The 19164-nt window shown below is 41.1% G+C and overlaps 1 protein-coding gene across 2 annotated transcripts in view; it reads left to right on the top strand.

The window, feature by feature from the left end:
- Dnmbp (dynamin binding protein) overlaps positions 1 to 18421 on the top strand; it is a 70272-nt gene extending 51851 nt beyond the window's left edge. For both annotated transcript variants that reach the window (XM_010638531.1, XM_033761315.1), the window contains 8 exons: positions 1128 to 1258; positions 2161 to 2265; positions 7683 to 7811; positions 9759 to 10091; positions 10489 to 10668; positions 12097 to 12295; positions 14510 to 15036; positions 16854 to 18421. In XM_010638531.1, coding sequence (XP_010636833.1) covers positions 1128 to 1258; positions 2161 to 2265; positions 7683 to 7811; positions 9759 to 10091; positions 10489 to 10668; positions 12097 to 12295; positions 14510 to 15036; positions 16854 to 17039 — 1790 coding nt within the window. In that variant the 3' untranslated portion in view covers positions 17040 to 18421. The remainder of the gene's footprint in view (positions 1 to 1127; positions 1259 to 2160; positions 2266 to 7682; positions 7812 to 9758; positions 10092 to 10488; positions 10669 to 12096; positions 12296 to 14509; positions 15037 to 16853) is intronic.
- Positions 18422 to 19164: the final 743 nt, after the last annotated feature.

The raw sequence follows: 19164 nt of genomic DNA, 5'->3' as shown, positions 1-19164 counted from the left end.
ATTACTTCACCAAAAAAGGGACAGAGCAGGTAGTAGGTATAATAGGTCTGTGATGAATGGTAGTAAAATTTGGGAAGAAAAGGGTAGTAATAATAATAAAATTACCACTCTGGGTTATTGGAAATAAGGCATCAGTGATAAAACAAGTTGCACTGTAGCAGTAAGAATCTTTCCCTTGCCAGGCATGGTGATGCATGCCTTTAGGCCCAGTACTTTAGGAGGCTGAGGTAGGAGGATTACAAGTTCAAACCTAGTCGTGCATATTTGTGACTTAGCAAGACACTATCTCAAAATAAAAAAAGGGCAGGGGATATGACTCAGTGGGAAGGGCCTGTGTTCAATACTCAGAACTGCAAAAAAAAAAATAAAATAAAATAACAATTCTCTCTACTTTCTACTTCAGTCATGTCACCTACATTTTTATGTAATGATGGTTGTAGCTTTTAGAGCTCTCTGCCATTGAGCCCTTTCTCTTGGTTCTGTCTCCTGATACCATGTTATCTTCATCGTTTCTATAATGACAAAGGGTGTTGTTAACCAGTCTTCCCTCTGCTCCCTTCTGCTATTATCTGTAGACTTTTCTGCAGATTGTGCCTAAAATATGATATAGTACTTAATTAAATGATTAACATGCAACATTTTACTGTGTAACATCAATGGATATAAAGATCTAGTAATTTATATACAAGAATTATTTATATTTGTGTATTTTGGGGCTTGAAAATATTACTTTGTACATTTTATTGAAAAGAAACATGAGGCTCCAAGAAGTAAAATGACCCATTCGTGGCCATACCTTGATGACATGACAGACCCAGGTGTTGGTCCAGGGCTTCTCCCGGGTGTTGATTTGTTCCCTCCATCTCTGTGCTACCTTTCCTCCTCAGCTCTGATCTTCTCCTGGCCCAGTCTCTGTTGTTCTTCAGGTGTTGTATCTGTTCATAACTGATTATTTGGATTGATATTTTGTGTACTCAATTATAAGCTCATTAAAGACAAGCAGTAGTTCTAGTTTGTGTTGTTAATCTAATTTTATATCCATTTTTGGAAAAACATTTATATTTTCAGGTTGTTAGCTCATATAACTCAGCCTCAGGAAAGACTGACCACTTTGACTTCCTCCCTAGTGCTCAAGTACCGAAAGGGTGATGAAGATAGCCTTATGGAGAAAATTTCCAAACTGAACATTCACTCCATCATCAAGAAATCCAACCGAGTGAGCAGTCACCTGAAGCACCTCACTGGCTTTGCTCCTCAGGTGAGATCCCTGAGCTTTGCAGGGCTGCATGGCGCAGCTGCCTGGTGCTCACTGGCAAGCCCCCCTCCTCAGTGCCTCCTCTGCTTGTGCCTGATGGTGTAAACAGGGCCTGTAGCTACGGATTATGAGCATCCACCCACCCAACCCTACATTACTGCCTTACTGAGCTGCTAATGATATATACAAAAGCAAATTAGCCTAGGTTAATTGAAATCTAATAATCATTATGGTTTTCAACACTTCTAAGGGACTTATAATCAATTTGGGGAGACAAAATCTAAAATTGTAATAATAAGCTAGAAGGGTTTTGAGAGATCATCTAGTAAGGGTACCTATGTTACAAATAAGGAAACTGAAAGGAACGAAGATGAGTGACTTGAAAAGCATTTTAGTAGCAGTGCTGAAAGCCTTGTGTCCAGACTTCATTTTACTATGTATCATGTTATCCATGATAGTGATTAGTGGAAGATACAAGCCAGTTGTTTAGTTTTACACCTTGTTCCTGAATGCCGTAGTACTTAGGAAAAGAGGAATTCAGTGTGACTGAGGTTCTTGTTGGCCTAAGAATTCATCTGAGCCTTAAAGGGAGGTGGGATGGGCTTGCTAGGAGCAGGGAAAGCCCTGGTCCGTAGATGTGGCAGTACGGGAAATGAAGAGGGAAGCCTGACCAGAGACAGGATTTATATCAGCAGCTGGGGGGAAGATGGTTTGGAGGAAGGAGGGCCATGTGTTTTGAAGGTCTTTCAAAGCCACAGAGAAGTCTAAATTCAATTCAGTCTGATTCAGGGAAACATTAAAAGTTTAAAATTTAAATAGAATATGTTTCTGATAAGGATAATTTTGCCAATAAGGTAGATGGAAGGAGTCCAAATTTGCTTACAGCATTTGTTTATTTTGAACAGATAAAGGATGAGGTATTTGAAGAAACAGAAAAGACCTTCCGGATGCAAGAAAGATTGATTAAATCTTTTATCCGAGACCTGTCCCTCTACCTCCAGCATATCCGGGTGAGTATCAACATCCTTCTAGTTAGAAAACTGTCCATTTTCCTATTCACCTAGCATATTGTTTAATGAAAGTTAAGTGGTCTGGATTCCAGTGACCATTTTGCCATGATGTACTTTTTTTCCTTTTAATTAGCGTGCTTGAATATATAATAGTTACATTCATTTTGAGGAACTGGAAAATGTATGGCTTGTGTCTAGATGTCCCCGCAAAGCCTCATGTGGTCATAGGTAGAGCTTTTCAGAGATAGCTGGATCTAGAGTGTGTGATGCTGGAATTAAGTAATTCCTAAATTAATCCACTGATTGGTTTGGCATGGTTCTGGAAGTGCATAATGGGAAGGCCCACCCTGGGTGTGGGTGGTACCACCAAAGGGCGGGAGCCTGGAAGAGAAAAAAGGGAGAGGCTGCCTGCTGCTGCTGCCGCCCAGTATTTTGCTGCTTTGCTGCCTTCCTGCCTTCTGCTGGCCATGAACTGTTTCTCCTCTGCCATGCCACCACCCCCTGGAGCCAGCCAACGATAAACTGAAACCTCTACAAACTAGAAGTCAAAATAACCTTTCCTCCTTTAACTTTGGCTGCCACATATTTTGTCTCAGCAATAAGAAAAGTTAACTAAGACTGAAAGTGATGAAGATATGATACAGACATGTGTACTTTTTATTGAGATTCCTATAGGTTACTTAAAAGTTAACCAACATTTAGTAGATCAGCACTCTGTATTATTTATAAAGTGGCCCAGTTCTTTTTTTCTGCTTTTATCACCATTCCCCCAACCCCCACATTCCTTATTTTTACTGTCTCTTTATACCCAGTTATTTAAGAAGTACCTGTCACTGTTCATTTTGCCAATATTATTTTGAAGACAAATGGTGGATATAGGGAGAGCAAGTCTTAGAGCAAGAAATAGATGAGAGAAAAGATAAGCCATAGACAAGAGTGAGAATGCTTTCTACAGGGTGTCCTAATTATTTTAACTTCTAACTCATGAAGTTGTTACACATCGGGCCCCTAAAATTGGAACTGTAAGTAGCTTCAGGGAGCTGGAGAAGCTAAGGGGATCTGGTGGGCCTCAGACAATAAGAACCAGAACTAGAGTCTTTTCTACTCTTATCTCTAGGTTCTCTCCTGATTTAATGGAATGAAGTATATATATATATATACATTCTAAGTGTATAATATCTCCATCCCTCACACATGAAAATCTGCTCTTACAAGACAAATAGTTTTCTTTAAGAAATCCTTCATCTTTTAAAAATCTTTTAGTAAAGTGGTACAGAATTTAAAAGGTACCAAGAATAAGTAAAAGGTAAAAATATTCTTCCTCCTGTTGTGCCTCCCAGTCACCTTCTACCAGGGAGTCACCACTTACCAGGTCCTTATCTCCTATCACCACAGTGTCGTGGGATTGTACTTTATCACATTTTGGAAGTAATTCCATAATCATACACAAAGAGCTGCCTCAATATTTCTACAGACGCATCATATTTAATTACATGGATGTGCTAGCATATATTTAACTAGTCCCTTGTTGAGAGGCATTTAAATTATAGTTGCAAAAGATTAGAAGATGTGTCAAGGAATATTCTTTTAAATATATCTGTTCTAGATTTTATTTTGGGGGGATATTTTTGTTGTTGGTTTGGTTGTTTTTTTTGTTTTTTGTTTTTCCTGATAGGGTCTCACTATGTAGCCCAGGCTGGCCTTGAACTCACAGTGATCTTCCTGCCTCAGCCTCCCAAGTACAGTGGACCATTGACTTAACACTCATTTCGTTCACGAGGGCTGGTTGTAACTCAAGTTGGTTAATTGAAGGCTCAGGCTCCTCTAGACAGCCTTCAAAGTCTCTCTGCTGTGTACAGACAGATCTCAGTGTCCTTAGACATTGGCCCAGGATTTCTCAACCCACATAGGAAAAGATGGTGTAGTGTTCCTTTCAGAACTCTTTAAGGATTAAATCTGTATCTGAGACCATCTGGAAGCACAAGCATCCCACATTCAGGTAATAACTCAAGACGTTGGTTATAAGTTAAAACTAAAATTCTAGTCATAACCTAAGTTGTTTGTATATCAGGCTGATCATAACTCAAGGCTCTACTGTATTGGGATACAAATGCCTAGCTTGTTATTTGTTTTCTCTGTTTTCTTAATTAGTACATATTTGCTGCACATAATGATTGCATTCATCATGGGGAGTTGGTACATGTACATGGTACATCTTAATTCTTTTTACCTCCCCTTCTTCTCCCCCATTTTCTCCCTCCATCTCTTGGTCCCCTGCCTGTTTACAAAAGATCTACCTTCCCGTTTCCCATTATTTGCCTTTTATTTTGCTCTTTCAGTGCTTTTTCCTTTTGGTTTCTCATAACAGAGAAACTATGCGATATTTAAGCTCGTGTTTCTTATTTCACTTAATATTATTGTCTCAGGTTGCATTCATTTTCCCTCAAGTGACTGAGATTTATCCTTCTCTATGGAAGAGTGGTACTCCACTGTATGTAAATATCACATTTTCTTTATCTAGTCATCTGCTGATAGATCATAGGCTGCTTCCAAGATTTAGCTATTATGTGTTGCGCAAATACTAGATTTTCTGAATCAAATTGCATGGCAGTATGAATTTTGACAGAAATTGTTAAGTTTTATAGGAAGGCCTTTTCTATCCCAAGATAAAAAATTACTCCATGCGTTAGTTCTTTTATTGCTTTAGGTTTTAATCGGTCATTTCTTTAGCTGAAATTTAGATTACAAGATTTGAGGTAGCCATGCAACTTTGTTTTTTTCCAACTGGTTAAAATTCCCTTTAAATTTCTTTGTGTCTTGCCTAAGTGTTTTCTCATTTTAATTTTTGTTGTTGGGTTGTCCTTGGTTTAATTCCTGGGTTATTACTTAAATCTGCCCTATATAGTTGCACTTTAGCTTTTTTGAATCTCTAATGACTCATAGACATTCTCATTTTCATAATATCAGAAGACAGCTCATTAAATCATTCATAACCCTTTAGCCCAATTGATACAATCAGCAACACAATAGGATCAAGCACAACTTACAAATCGACCATTTGTGGTAGTCATTAATCTATAATCTTTAAACCATGTGAATTAAATTAAAATCAAGAAGCAGCCCAAAATATATTTGCAGTGAATAAACTCTTCAATATAGCATCTTTGCAATTTAGGATGGGGACTTAGACAGTTAGGATGAGAGGAGTAGATAAGGAAAATAATCGGAGAAGGTTTCAAGTGAAGCCAGAGGACATAGGATGACCATACAATCTTTAGTTAACTGTTAAAGTCAAAAGGGAAAGACAGAGTGCAAGAATAAGGACAAGAATATAACAACAGTAATAGGGGCTCACTTTCCTTTGAAACTATTGACTCTTGAGTGAAGGAAAATGAGAGAAGAAAAGATCAAGAAAAAAGAAAAAATGATAAAAGAAGAAATCAAGTTAGGGCAGGAATAGGAATAGAAAGGGAAATGAGGAATAATATGGGGGAGCAAGAGACTGAGTTGGAAAAAGAGGACAGAAAAAAGAAAGAATTTGCAGAGTGGCATGAGGAAAAGAAAGAAGAGAAAGAATTTGAAGGGCCTCTTTCAGGCTACATCTCTGCTGTCATAATGTACAATGTGTGCAGCCATGTGCAGAACTAAGTCCTTTGATTTCAGCTAGTTGATGGCAGATCCCTGAGATTGAGGCTGATTTCGGGCCACAAGGCCCAAATTGATCTCTCTGACGTCCTGCAGGGCCAGCGCGAGAAGGGCCTCTGAGCGGCTGTCCGGGACCTCCACTTTCCACCTCCTGCTGGATTCTGGTCACGGCGCAGGCCTACATTTCTTACAAATAACGAACTCTCTTCTTTCATGTTTTAAAAATATAATTAGGTTGGGCTGGGGATTTAGCTCAGTGGCACTGCGCCTCCTTTGCAAGCGCAAGGTCTTGAGTTTGATCCCCAGTACACCCCCCCAAAAAAATGTAATTAAGTTGAAGATAGGTTTTATAAAACTTCTGGAACACATTAGCTTTAAGCTAATTGTTTTAAGCTCATTTTAAATGAGAAATTTGACAAAAACTAAACAAAACAAAAGAAATAACCCTGGGGCAACTACCAATTAAGTTCCCATTCCTGTTCTCTAGACTTTCCCCTAATTTTGATACCCCTGCAATGATTGTTTTCTGAATGTATAGCCAATATATGCCCGAACACCCCCTTGGGAATGCTCTTCTCCACAGCCGTGGATGTTGAGATTTAAAATGATGACACTGACAGTCATTTGATGGAGACCACTGACAGTAGAAATTGAGAGAAAATAGAACAAGTTTGTCACTGACATAAAATGAAAAGCCCTGACAAATAATAACTTTAGATGGATTGAGAGAAAGTCGGCAAGAACAAAAATAGAGGTTTCTGGCCATATAATTTGATATCTACACTACTAAAAGGACTGATATTTTGGAATGTCACAATATTTCTCTTAAATCATCATGCTTCTCATTAGTTCTCTATTCAAGAGGAATTAGAGTCTCTAGTTATCCTTCTGAAAAAGAACACTGTATTTGTATAAATATTGGGGCCTGAAAGACAAAAGATCTAAAATATCTTGTAAAATACCAAACAAATGTATGAAACCCTGATGGTTTTTACTAAAGGATTTTTAATTATTCTTGAAATACTTATGGAGTTTTTAGTATGTTTAGATTTTATTTGATTTGATACCAATGTAATAGGCTTTTCCCATGGTCAAATAAGCCCAAAGCCCAGCCTTGTGTCAAATAGCCAAAGAAAACCAGCCTGGGTCTCAGAACTGTCACAACCAACCAGGAGTTGTTTCCTGTTCAGTCATTCATTGATTCACTAAGCAATCACTGGGTCAGTGTCAAAACACAACTCTCTGCCCTCCTGGAGCTCACCATGTACTGGGGTTGGCAAGGAGACAGGGGCAATAAACAAGAATCAGCAAATTGTCCTGTGCTAGAAGATACTTTTTGCAGTGGCAGAGAGAAGCAGAGCAGGACAGGAGCCTCACAGGCGGCAGAGTGGAGAAGCAGGACTGAGATTGTCAAGGAGCCTGAGAAGATGATAGCAGGAGCCCAGACACGAGAAGGGAAAAGGAAGGTGATTGGTCATCGTAATTTTGCAGGTTCATCTTGGTTTTAATTTGATTTACTTTTTGGTAAATTAAGAAATCCTGTTTTATAGGAGGCAAAGAGGAATAGTCATGAGATCATAAAAGCCCTCACCAGCTTTTCTATAACTAAAAATTTTAGCCTTTCACTTTGCCTCGTACATCACTTTATAAGATATTTTTTCAAAGCTGAAATATTTCACTAGAGAGGAAAAATGACACAATTTCTTTGCAGACTGCTCCATGGGTTGAATAAGGAAGTGTGTTCTCACTTGTGTGTTTCTCATCTGCTTCAGGAATCAGCGTGTGTGAAAGTGGTGGCTGCTGCAAGCATGTGGGACCTGTGCATGGAGAGGGGACACCGTGACCTGGAGCAGTTTGAGAAGGTGCATCGTTACATTAGTGACCAGCTCTTCACAAATTTTGTGAGTGATTCCATGTGCAGCTCACTTTTCATAGCTTGGCCCCTTCCCAGGGTCACCTCTAATGGCAGCTCATTCCAAAGTTAATTCCACAGAGAACAGAAGCACAGCGCGTCCTTTAATTATGTTTATATCAGGGCTTATATTCCAACATGACTTTCAAATAGAGGGACAGGTAGGGTGTGAATATATTCAATGTATGCTTTTTTCATTAAGTTTATTGGTACTTTTAAAGTATACAGTACAGTTAAATTTGTCATTGAGTCTATTGGTACTTTTTAGGTGTATAGTACAGTTGCATTTATCATTTGGATCTTGTACCTTTACGTGACAGACCTTGGTTCTTATTTTTTTCCCATTTCCCTGCCCTCCCGTCATCCCCTCCACCCTTCCCTAATTACAAAGACTTTGTGTCCATTTTTTACTTTTCTCATATTTTTTCCCTTTTTTCCTTTCCCCTACCCTTTACACTTCCTCTACTCCTTTAGAGCTTTTCTTCCTATTTCACTTTATCAATTATATATGAACCTTATTTACACTTTTATTCACATCAGAGAAACTATTTGGTATTTACACATGTGAGTCCTCTTTATTTCACTTAAGAGTGTGGCCTCAATGTGCATCCATTTAGCTATAAGTGTCTCTAGTTTCTCGTTCTTTATGGCTGAGTAGTACTCCATTTGGATTTTTAAAAATAGTTTGTAATCAGCTTAGTTTCAAAGGTCAAACTAGGGAGGGAAAACTAGAAAATTAATTTCCCATCACTATTGATAATGCTGATATTTTTTCTAAATACTCTTTTTAAGTGTTACCAAGTAGATTTTTATAAAGTAAAAACTACTTCATATAGAAAGTACTAAAGGAAAAATTGGTTAGAAACTTCTGGGTAGTTATATATGTGATTGTTTAATTGCAAATAGAATTAGGTAGAAACTGATAGTTTCTTAGAACTTCCTGCGTGGTTTAAGGCTATAGCAGATATATAAACACACACACACACACACACACACACACACACACACACACACACACATTTAGGGGAACTTCCAAGTATTCAAACAATAAATTCTTTTTAAAAAGATACTACTAAGCTTAGGAGGCTGAGATGGTAAAATCGCTGTAAGTTTGAGGCCAGCCTGTGCTACACAGTGAATTCAAGGCTAGCCTGAACAACTTAATGAGACCCTGTCTCAAAAGTAAAACAAAACTAAAACAAAGATGTTACTAAGTGTTTAATTATATGTTCAAACCCTACTCTCAAAACCTGGCTTGTTTTTGTTTCTGAGACAGGTCTCACTATGTAGATCAGGCTAGCCTCAAATTCTTGATCCTCCTGCCTCAGCTAACCAAGAGCTGGATTACTGGCACGTGCCGTCATGCCTGGCTTATCTGTTCTTATAAGAAGAATGAAGGAGAAATTTTTTTTGAAAAGATAAAACAAACCTTACCAAATTAATGATTAGAAATATTTATTATAGGTGGATGAAAGTTATTCCATTCCAGAGTTATGTAACAGCTGAATCTGAACGAATTCAAGGTGTACAGGGATGGGGATGTAGCTCAGTGGTAGAGCGTTTACATAGGGCCCTGGGTCCAATTCCAAACACCACGCACACACACACACAAGCTCAAGTAAGTGGTACCGAGTCTATCACATCTGGTTTCTCATACAAATATCTATGTACAACTTAACATTTATCAACGAAGAAGAAAAAGAAGGGCTAGCATATTTTGCACATGCTGTGGTGTGTGAATGGTTAAATGAAGTATGTGCAGAGCTGTTTTGTGGGTGTCGATCGAGTACATCTGAGGCTCTTTATGGGGCCATCCTGTGTACTAGGAGCAAAGCAGTTGGTATAAGACAACCAGATTAGACTTATGAGTGTTTTTGGAGACTCGGAAAGATGAGATGCTGACCAGCTGATCAGTGTGACTTTCTCATTCCTGCAGAAAGAGAGGACAGAGCGTCTTGTGATCTCTCCCTTAAATCAGTTGCTGAGCATGTTTACAGGACCCCACAAGCTGGTGCAGAAGCGTTTTGACAAGCTCCTCGACTTCTACAACTGCACAGAACGAGCAGAGAAGTTGAAGGACAAGAAAACCCTAGAAGAGCTGCAGTCAGCCCGGAACAACTATGAGGCTCTGAATGCACAGCTGGTAGATGAGCTGCCCAAGTTTCAGCAGTCTGCACAGGGACTCTTTGCCAACTGCGTCCATGGCTATGCTGAAGCCCATTGCGACTTTGTGCAGCAGGCCCTGGAGCAGTTGCAGCCGCTGCTTTCGGTGAGTCGCTTACTGCTCTGGGGGAAGTCATCTCTGAAGGTGTCTTGGTCTTTTTCTAGGACCACAGTGGGGTTGTGTGAGAAATTATCTGAAGTAGAGAGATTAAATGTGTCATTGGGTCCCATCAAGAATTCTTGATCCTTTGGTAGTGGCAGGAAGCCTGGGGCTTTTGAAATGTCCCCTCCCATCTTGCACAACTCCCAGCAGAGCCGGGCCGTGTGGCCTGTGGGCAGTGTTGCCAAGAGCACCATTTCTCCTGCACCGATCGCAGTGTGCGTGGCTTGCATAGTGCTGCTGTGGCTGGACTTTAACATCCAGTTGGTTCTACAGAGACTGTCAGACTTTCATCCATTGTTTTTCTTCTTTCCTCCATCTTGGCTCTTCCCCTGGACTCCAGTTACTCAAAGTCACAGGCAAAGAGGGAAACCTGATTGCCATCTTCCATGAAGAGCACACCAGGGTTCTGCAGCAACTCCAGGTCTTCGCTTTCTTCCCCGAGTCTCTTCCAGCTGCCAAGAAACCGTTTGAGAGGAAGACCACAGACCGCCAGTCTGCACGGAAGCCCCTCCTGGGCCTGGTGAGCAGGACTGAGAAGGGTAGCACGGCCTGGGGTTAAGAGTGTGTGAATTTGACCTGGGCCATCTGGGCTCAGGTCCCAGGACAGACACTTACCGCCTTGTTTTGAACATGTCGCTTCACTTCTGGGTCCTGGTTCCTGATCTTTAAGACACAGATGATAATTTTACCTACATCATAGAGTAATTACAAAGCTTTACTGGATTAAAGTTTGGAAGGCACCGTGAATTTCCTGAGCCAGAGTAAGCACTAGACAACTAAGTACTGTCGTCAGTGGTTACTGGGTCTCCTCCATCACAGGCTCCTCCTCTAAGGGTTTGGCATTTCCTGAGCATCGCTCTGTACTTACTGGTGCCTGATAGTGACTGCCGATAGTTTTCCTACCTTGTTAGGGACTTCAGGCTGTCCTCTGAAATCATTCTTGGATCCTTGTAAAGTATTAATATGAATATCTTGATTACTTAATTAAGGAAACTGATTTAAGGGTATATTAATGCTTACAGGCCTGCCTATTTTTGATTGTGGGTTAGAAAAGTTGATAGAGCCAGTTTATCATTAACTGCTTTTTTAAATCTGGAATTATTTTCTTTTTGAACTCAGTTCTTCCATCCTTTAAAAATCGGGGTACAATACAACAGATTATATGGGCTAATAATCTCAAAAATTGCTAATATGCCTTTGCTTATTTTGGTCCACATAATCCCATGGACATTTATAATACCCTAATGAGAAATACTAAAATTAATATCTTTTTCCTATTTTTATTTATTGTTTTATAAATGGGGAAGTCAGGGTAGAAAAAGTCTTAATTGTTTAGGTTTGTCTATCAAAATATAAGAAGTTGTGGTGAGCTGAGTGCCAGGGCATCTCCCTGTACCCTCAGCCCTCTGGGAGACTGAGGCAGCGAGATTGCTACTTTGAGCCTAGTTTGGGCAACTTAGTGAGATCTTGTTTTGAAATAAAAAATAAAGGGCTGGGGATATAACTCAGTAGGAATACCTATATTCAATTCCCAGTACCCCGCTGCCCAGACATACACACACTTAGTAGTATTACATAGATATTTTGATTTATTTTTATTTTTTAAAATCTTGATGCCAAGGATTGAACACAGCACCTCATGCACATGTCCTAACCCAGCCCCAATAGTGTGATTCTTTAGGTAGCATTTTAATCACAGTTTGTCACAAATAAATATGTGTTGAGTTTCTGTATAGCTAAAAAGGCACATTTCTGAGGCTACCAAGATTTTTACCTAGCCAAACGGTAACTCACAGAAGCACCTGAGGGGGAAGCGAGTAGCTATCAGTGCCTCACTTCTGAGACTCTGACCGAGGCAAGATTAAGTACAAGTAGCCTACAAGTGGCTGCTGTGATTATCGCCAGGCAGAGTTCAGGTTGATGGTGCTTTTTTGTGTTAACTTTTCAGCCAAGTTACATGCTGCAATCTGAAGAGCTGCGGGCCTCGCTGCTGGCACGATATCCCCCTGATAAACTCTTCCAAGCAGAACGGAATTTCAATGCTGCTCAAGACTTGGATGTCTCACTTTTAGAAGGTGACCTGGTGGGTGTCATCAAAAAGAAAGACCCCATGGGCAGTCAGAACCGCTGGCTGATTGACAATGGAGGTAAGAGTTTTAGGTGTCGGATGAATGTAATTCTAAATGAGGAAAAAGTGGACCTTTATCTGCATCCTGGTTAGGCCAGCAAAAAACATGAGAGCCTTTGTTTAGAGGGAAAAATAACCCTAAAAGTTCTATTCATCTTCAGAGAGTGTAATGCCCAGATCATTATGGAAACAAAACTCTTTGGTTGTGATTTTCTTTCTTTTTTTTCTTTTTTCTTTGGTTGTATTTTTGTTTTGACAAATTCCAGAGAAGATTCCATTACTTATCTCATAAGATCTTGCCGTGCTTTATAGCTTATCCAGACAGTAAATACTGCTAATGGAATCCTGTTTCTTCTCAACCCATTCTGAGTAAGCCACAAAATAAGCTTGCCCTCTAGTTTTTATAAACTTGTCTTATATGTGTATAAATTTTAAAACTTAGTTTTTGTTTGCATTAATTTTCCCCCTATATCAAACTATTTTACCTCATGACTGTTTAGGGAATGTCTTTAAAATCTAGCTTACAGCTTCTAGGGTAGGTAAGATTTACAGAATTTAAAGAAAAGCACAAAAAAATAATAATAATAATCTAAATCCTTTTTGCTACCATTCCAAAATCCAAAAGGCTTTGACAAATTTTTTTTCCTATCTTTTTACTAAAACTTGAACAAAGTAATGCAACACCATTTATAATCATAACTTTCCTTCTTTTGGTGTGAGTGCTCATGCATTTTGCTGAGTGAGGTTCGATTATGGTATGCTGACCCAGAACCCGGTGAAGGGTGTTAGGAAACCTATATTCTTTACTACCTTCCCCAAATAAAACAAACAAACAAACCAAAAAACTGAATCCCAAAACACATTTGATCTAAGTGTTTTAGATAAGAATTTGGGGACTATACAATAAACATCTCTGTTGCCACCAACTGGAACTGAAAATTAGTACTTTTTAAAATTTCCTCAAAAGCATTTTGTTCTTTGTTATTTTTCTTATTCTCCTTTCCTCACTTCTGCTTATTTTAAATAATAAAGACCAGGATGGGAAAGGAAAGAGCCGGTCAGGGAGACAGGCAGGTGTCAGTCACTGATGGGATCAGACTGATGATGGACTCTATAAAATCCCATTCTATAGAAAGAGGTACTGTGTCCTCGGGATTTTTAAATCAATCCTGGGAAGTAAAGTGGTAGCAGGAAGCACGCAATATTAGAATCTGTGGACTCCAGAGGCCTCCTGTCCGTTCATTCAGATACAGAGGGAGTATCCTCCTGCAAGCCAGCATTTGTTCGGGTACCAGAAGTGCATCAAAGATCAAGCAAAAATGAGGTTGGATAAGAGGTACCTAAATATAGTTAGGAATAAATTCTAGTTTCTACAGCAAAGTTAAAAGATGATATATTTCTTGAGAACAAGAAGTTGAAAATTTCAAACAAAAAAATAAGGAGATAGAAATGTGAATTACCGTGATGTAGTTCATATTGTATACATGCATTGAATATACCCCCTTAAATATTTACAATTGTTGCATATTAGAACAGTAACAATTTGAGACAGCGATAGAGACCTTTTCCTGTAAATATGACTCTAGAGTTCCTGTCATGCCCAAATATGGCCTGCCATGCAGAGGACATGAGAGAACTCTTCTGTCCTAGAGACCTAAAATTCCTTCAGTAGCAGAATACTGGGACTAAAGCAATATTAAATTTAACTCCAAGAGAGATGACCATTGTTCTCATGGAGGCTGCATAATCAGGATTTATTCTTGGGCAGATTTCTCTTCACATAATAAAAAAACAAAACAGAGTTCTGTGGATACATCTCAATTCCTAACCAAGGGCCTTATGTCATCAGTTTAGGCGGTGAGCCTGTGCCGTATGTGTCCTGTATGTCGTGGAACTCATGGCTCTCTGCATTAGGTGCTCACGGTGTTCGCGGCTCCTTACCCAAAGGAGGGTTGTGGTACTGTAGAAGGCGGGGAGGCAGGATACCTGTCTGAGGGGTTCCTCGACACAGGGGTGGACTTCAATTCTCTCTTCGTCACATGTGGTGTGTTTGAGCCTATACTTGGCTGAGTTTCTCCTTAGAGAAACTGGAAGTCCCGTTCAGTTTTCTGTGTATGCCCATTTCCAAACAAGTGTCAGTTTGTCTCTCAACACTGGTTTTTCTGTTGATTCTCGACCTCTTACTTCTCCCCCTTGTGCTACAAGCTCTTAATGTCAGTATCTCCTTCTGCAGTTACCAAAGGCTTTGTGTACAGCTCCTTCCTAAAACCGTACAATCCACGCCACAGCCACTCTGATGCCTCTGTGGGCAGCCACTCCTCCACTGAATCAGAGCACAGCAGCTCCTCCCCCAGATTCCTGAGACAAAACAGCAACAGCACCTTGACCTTCAGTCCCAGCAGCATGGCTGTGTCCTTTACCTCAGCTGCTTGCCCAAAGCAGCCTCAAGATACACCTTCATTGAAAGAATGTGACCAAGGAACTCTTGGTGCATCCTCGAACCTGGGTGGTCCAGAGAGTGGACCTTCTAGGTCCTCACCAGACCCAGACTGTACCTTCCAGCCCGGACCGAGGGACTCCGTAGATTTGGGCAGTACAAGGGGCTACCACCGAAGCACCAGGCATTCGGAGGTTGTCGGTTACTCTGTACCGGGACGAAATGGACAAGGCAAAGACCTCATAAAAGGATGTTCAACAGCAAGCCAGGCTCTGGAAGACAAAAACAAAGAGCCAGAAAACAGTGAGGCAGAAGGCAGTCAGGTAAGTGCTCCCCTGGCTTACCATTGTGGCCCAGAGGGGCGGGCAGTATGTTTTGGGTACAGGATCAGGCAAGGCAGAGGCTTGCCCAGCACCTGGGCATTTTCTGGAGGTGAGTGCACAGAGGAAGGCCCCTGCTGTCCCTGTGAGCATCTTTGGGACTCCTATGACTGAGCCTTCCCAGGATATCACTTGACACCACCTACTTAGTCAGTGGGATTTAAGAGACGTCATGATGAAACTTTTCCACACCTCTAGTTCACTAAGTCTTCCAGCATACAAAATCTGCTATGTAATCCACATATTTAGTTTTTTAGGCAAATGTCTATATTTTTATTTCTAGAATTTAGAAATGAAATTTTGGTTCTACTTCAGTTCCTCCTGTTCTTTTTTTTTTTTTTTCCTTTTTGGTCTTTTGAGACAGGGTCTCACTATGTAGTTGAGACTGATCTGGACCTCACTATGTAGCCCATACTGGTCTCGAACTCACAGCGATCCTCCTGCCTCAGCCTCCTGAGTGCTGGGATTACAGGTGTGTACCACCATGCCTGGCTTGTTAGTTAACCTTTATATCTTGCACATTTTAAATCCACTTTTTTGTTTTGTGGTCCTGAAGATTGAACCTATGACTTCATGTATGCTGAGCAGGTGTTCTGCCACTGAGCTCCATCCCGAGCCGCCTTCCCCCTCTTTTTTCCCACTGAGTTGCCCAGGCTGGTCTCAAACTTTCAGACCTCCTGGCTTAGTCTCCTCAGAAGCTGGGATTATAGTCAGGCTCTACCATACCCAGCTTTAACCCACATATTTTAAACTCATTTGCCAAGTCTCTGCTCCACTCCTTTGCTGCCAGTCCCATCCCAGGTTGTGGAGGCCTTGGTTCTGCTAGACTGAATTCCAGGGGCTGATTCTCACCATTTCTCGGCCCACACTTTCCATACCGTACCCCTTCGTGCCACAGCTCGGCGTGCTGCCTTCTTCCTGATGGTTGTGTGTACACCTTTTGTAGACACATGGACGAAGGGAATGGACCTTCCCTAGGTTCTGATTTGGGATCGGCAACACATTGTATCCTCGTGGACTCCTGAGCCTGACCAGGTCCTCAAACCCTACGCATCAGATGTGTATCTGCCCTCATGGAAGGCCGCTCCAAAACCCCTCATGCCTCTCCTCTCACTCAGCACCACCCTCACTTTGCTTTAGATTTTCATTTCTTGCTTGGAAATTAATTATGGATTTTTAGGGGCTTTTAAAAGTTGAGTTTTGCATCTCTCTCTCTCTTCCCCCTCCCTCTCCCTATCTCTGTCCCTTCCTTTCTCTCTGTCCCTCCCCACCCCTCCTCTTACCTCGTGTTTGCCTAGGCAAGCATTCTACCATTGGGTTACCACCCACAGCTCTGGTTCCACATTTCTGGGTGGGATATAGAATTGGCCACAGGAGGGCACCCTCATAAATCAGTCATCTTCTTTTTTTTTTTTTTTGGTACCGGCGATCGAACTCAGGTCCTTGTGTTTGCAAGGCAGGCAGCGGAACCACTGAGCTAAATCCCCGGCCCTCATCTTCCATACCGACTAGGGCTTCAAGGCATTTTTGAAAGAACTGAAAAGTGAATTTTGGTTTTCTTTGAACCTGCCTTGTGCACTGAGGGTCCTCCAGCCACATAGAGTGATTTAAACTTTAGTTAAAAAATAAATAAGATTAAAATTTCAGTTCTTGGGTCACTAGCTATATCCAGACATAGAATATTCACATCACTACAGAAAGTTTTGTTGGACAGCATTGCTCCAAGCAGTTTCCTAACTCTCCCTCTCTCCCTCACACAGGTCTATTTTGCTGTTTATACCTTCAAGGCACGAAACCCAAATGAGCTGAGTGTGTCAGCCAATCAGAGACTCAAGATCCTCGAGTTTAAAGATGTTACCGGCAACACAGAATGGTGGTTAGCTGAAGTTAATGGGAAGAAGGGCTACGTCCCATCCAATTATATCCGCAAAACTGAGTACACCTGAGCCTGTGGCGCCTCCTCCCAACCTTGCTGCCTTTGCTTTCAGTCTGCTGAAAGGTTCTGGTGGGCCGCTGAGTGGCACCTGCTCTTGAAGCCCAGGCCCTGCTGCACTGCTTAACATTACTGGTGGAGAACAAGACACCCTTTGTTCTTCTCCGCCGAGTTATACATCTCAATGCTCCCTAGAATTTTAAGTGGACCCTGGGGCTTGCAAATGATTCCGTGACTACGAGACGAGAGGCAATTGCTTGGTCAGCTTTTGGAAATGAGAAATTTCCTGTGGGAACACCAGTATTCTGTGTCTGCAGGAAGCTGTACTAGCATCATTTGTGTCATACGGAGTCTGGGGCGGCCCCACACTCCAGGCCCAGCTGGTCAGAAGCTCACTTGGATGGGGCTCTGAGGGTCCAGGTGGTAATATTTTGGCATGTGGTGAAGAATTTGCTAGGATGGCACCAAACCCAGTGTTTCAAAGCTTCTGAGATACCTCTAGTGTCCTGCACACATTTCTTTTCTCACACCTAATTGCTAAAGTCCCTAAAACACTAATCTTTTCTATCTATTTCACTGTATTCAGCTGCTTCTTCTGCTAAGAAGCAATTAGGGTTTTTATTTTCTTTTGATCTTTTATCTGAAAAGTTCTCTTTCCTTTTTAGATACAGCCATCTACTCTTTCTGACAGTCGCCTCTACTTTATACAGTGAGTGTGATGTCTATTGACCCTTTCGCTGTGCTCAGTGATGGATAGATTTTCCTAGAATAATGGGATCGGAGTTCCAGCCTCCATTAAAAGCACTCGATCTGCACTAATCCCTAACCAGTAAAGCCTAACCAAGGGCTGCATGCCTTCCCTGTCCCTTCACACTACTGCCGTTTAGTCACATGCACAGGTGCAGAAAACACAACCCATGTGACTTATTTCAGTAAAGCGGTTCCAGAAGTAGTTCCTAGACTAGGAAATAAGATTTTCCATTTCACTACTAACCTCCACGCTTCAGAGACAGTTTTCAAAGCCAGACGGATTCCAAAGTGCCTAACAAGAACTCCCATTGATCACAGGAAGATATTTGCTGACCCTTTAGAATCTGCCTCTAAAAATTTGGTCTTAGCAGGGCTCCTGAACGTAAGATCTTTAGAAGCTATGAAGCCTGCCTTATAATGGGTAACTATGAAGTTTGTCTTTTAGAGGAATTAACGGCTGCACAGCCCCTGCTTCTCTGCTTGCACATTTGGCCTTAAGATCCTGGTGACCCAGGAGACACCTGTGAACACCTCATCTTGTGTCCCTGCCAGTGGTCACAGGCAGTGATTCTAGGTCTCTTGTGAAGAGTGTTTATATTTAGAGATGTTTATATTTTAGTTATTTTATAAATAAAATCATTTCCACTGGCCACGAGTATGTTTTCTTGATTCTCCTCCAGGTTCGGGTGAACCTGAACATTTTCCTCAGGTGCCTCTCATGCCTTCTTGCCAGTTCAGTGCTACGCTGAATCCTGTGGGAATGGAAAAGGCTGACTAAATAAACTTGGGTCTCCATTTTTCTTGCCAAATATTTAGCATATCCTGCATATTTAAGATGTCTGTGCTGCAGGTGATTGCCCGTTTATTTAAAGATGCCTTGTAAAATAAATTCCTAGCTGGATAGAAGAGGTCAAATCTCCAGTTGAATTCCTAAGGCAAAAGATTTTTCCCAACATTTCTGGTGTGGAAACTGATAGCACTAGAGATGAACAAGGTCACGGAGCAGCAATTTGAGCGAGGTGTAGTGGCAGAGGGAGGGTTATAGACTATGTGGGTGATCGCAACGCAGTTACCTCATATTATTAAAGAACAGAAAGTGAGATTGCATCATCCAGCTATGGGAAAGAAGCTTACAGGTCATCTGGGCCACTCTCATTTTATGAACTAAGAAAATGGAGTCCAGTGACATTCTAACTTGCTTAAGTCGTACGTGAAGGTCCTCATGGGTTGTGAATGATCTTAAATGAGGGTGTGCAAGCTTTCTAGCTCTTTATACTCTATTCTGGAGCCTAGGTGGCTTTAGACACTTAACAACTTTTGATTCTGACGATGAGTTGTCTGACCTATGCCTCAGTTTCATCCAAAGTAGAGGTAGTAATTCTGTCCAC

This window comes from Fukomys damarensis, unplaced genomic scaffold (genome assembly GCF_012274545.1).
Source record: "Fukomys damarensis isolate Sample0158 unplaced genomic scaffold, DMR_v1.0_HiC HiC_scaffold_8, whole genome shotgun sequence".
Taxonomy (NCBI): domain Eukaryota; kingdom Metazoa; phylum Chordata; class Mammalia; order Rodentia; family Bathyergidae; genus Fukomys; species Fukomys damarensis.
The sequence above is the reverse complement of the archived record's forward strand: the minus strand, read 5'-3'. Positions and strand labels throughout refer to the sequence as shown.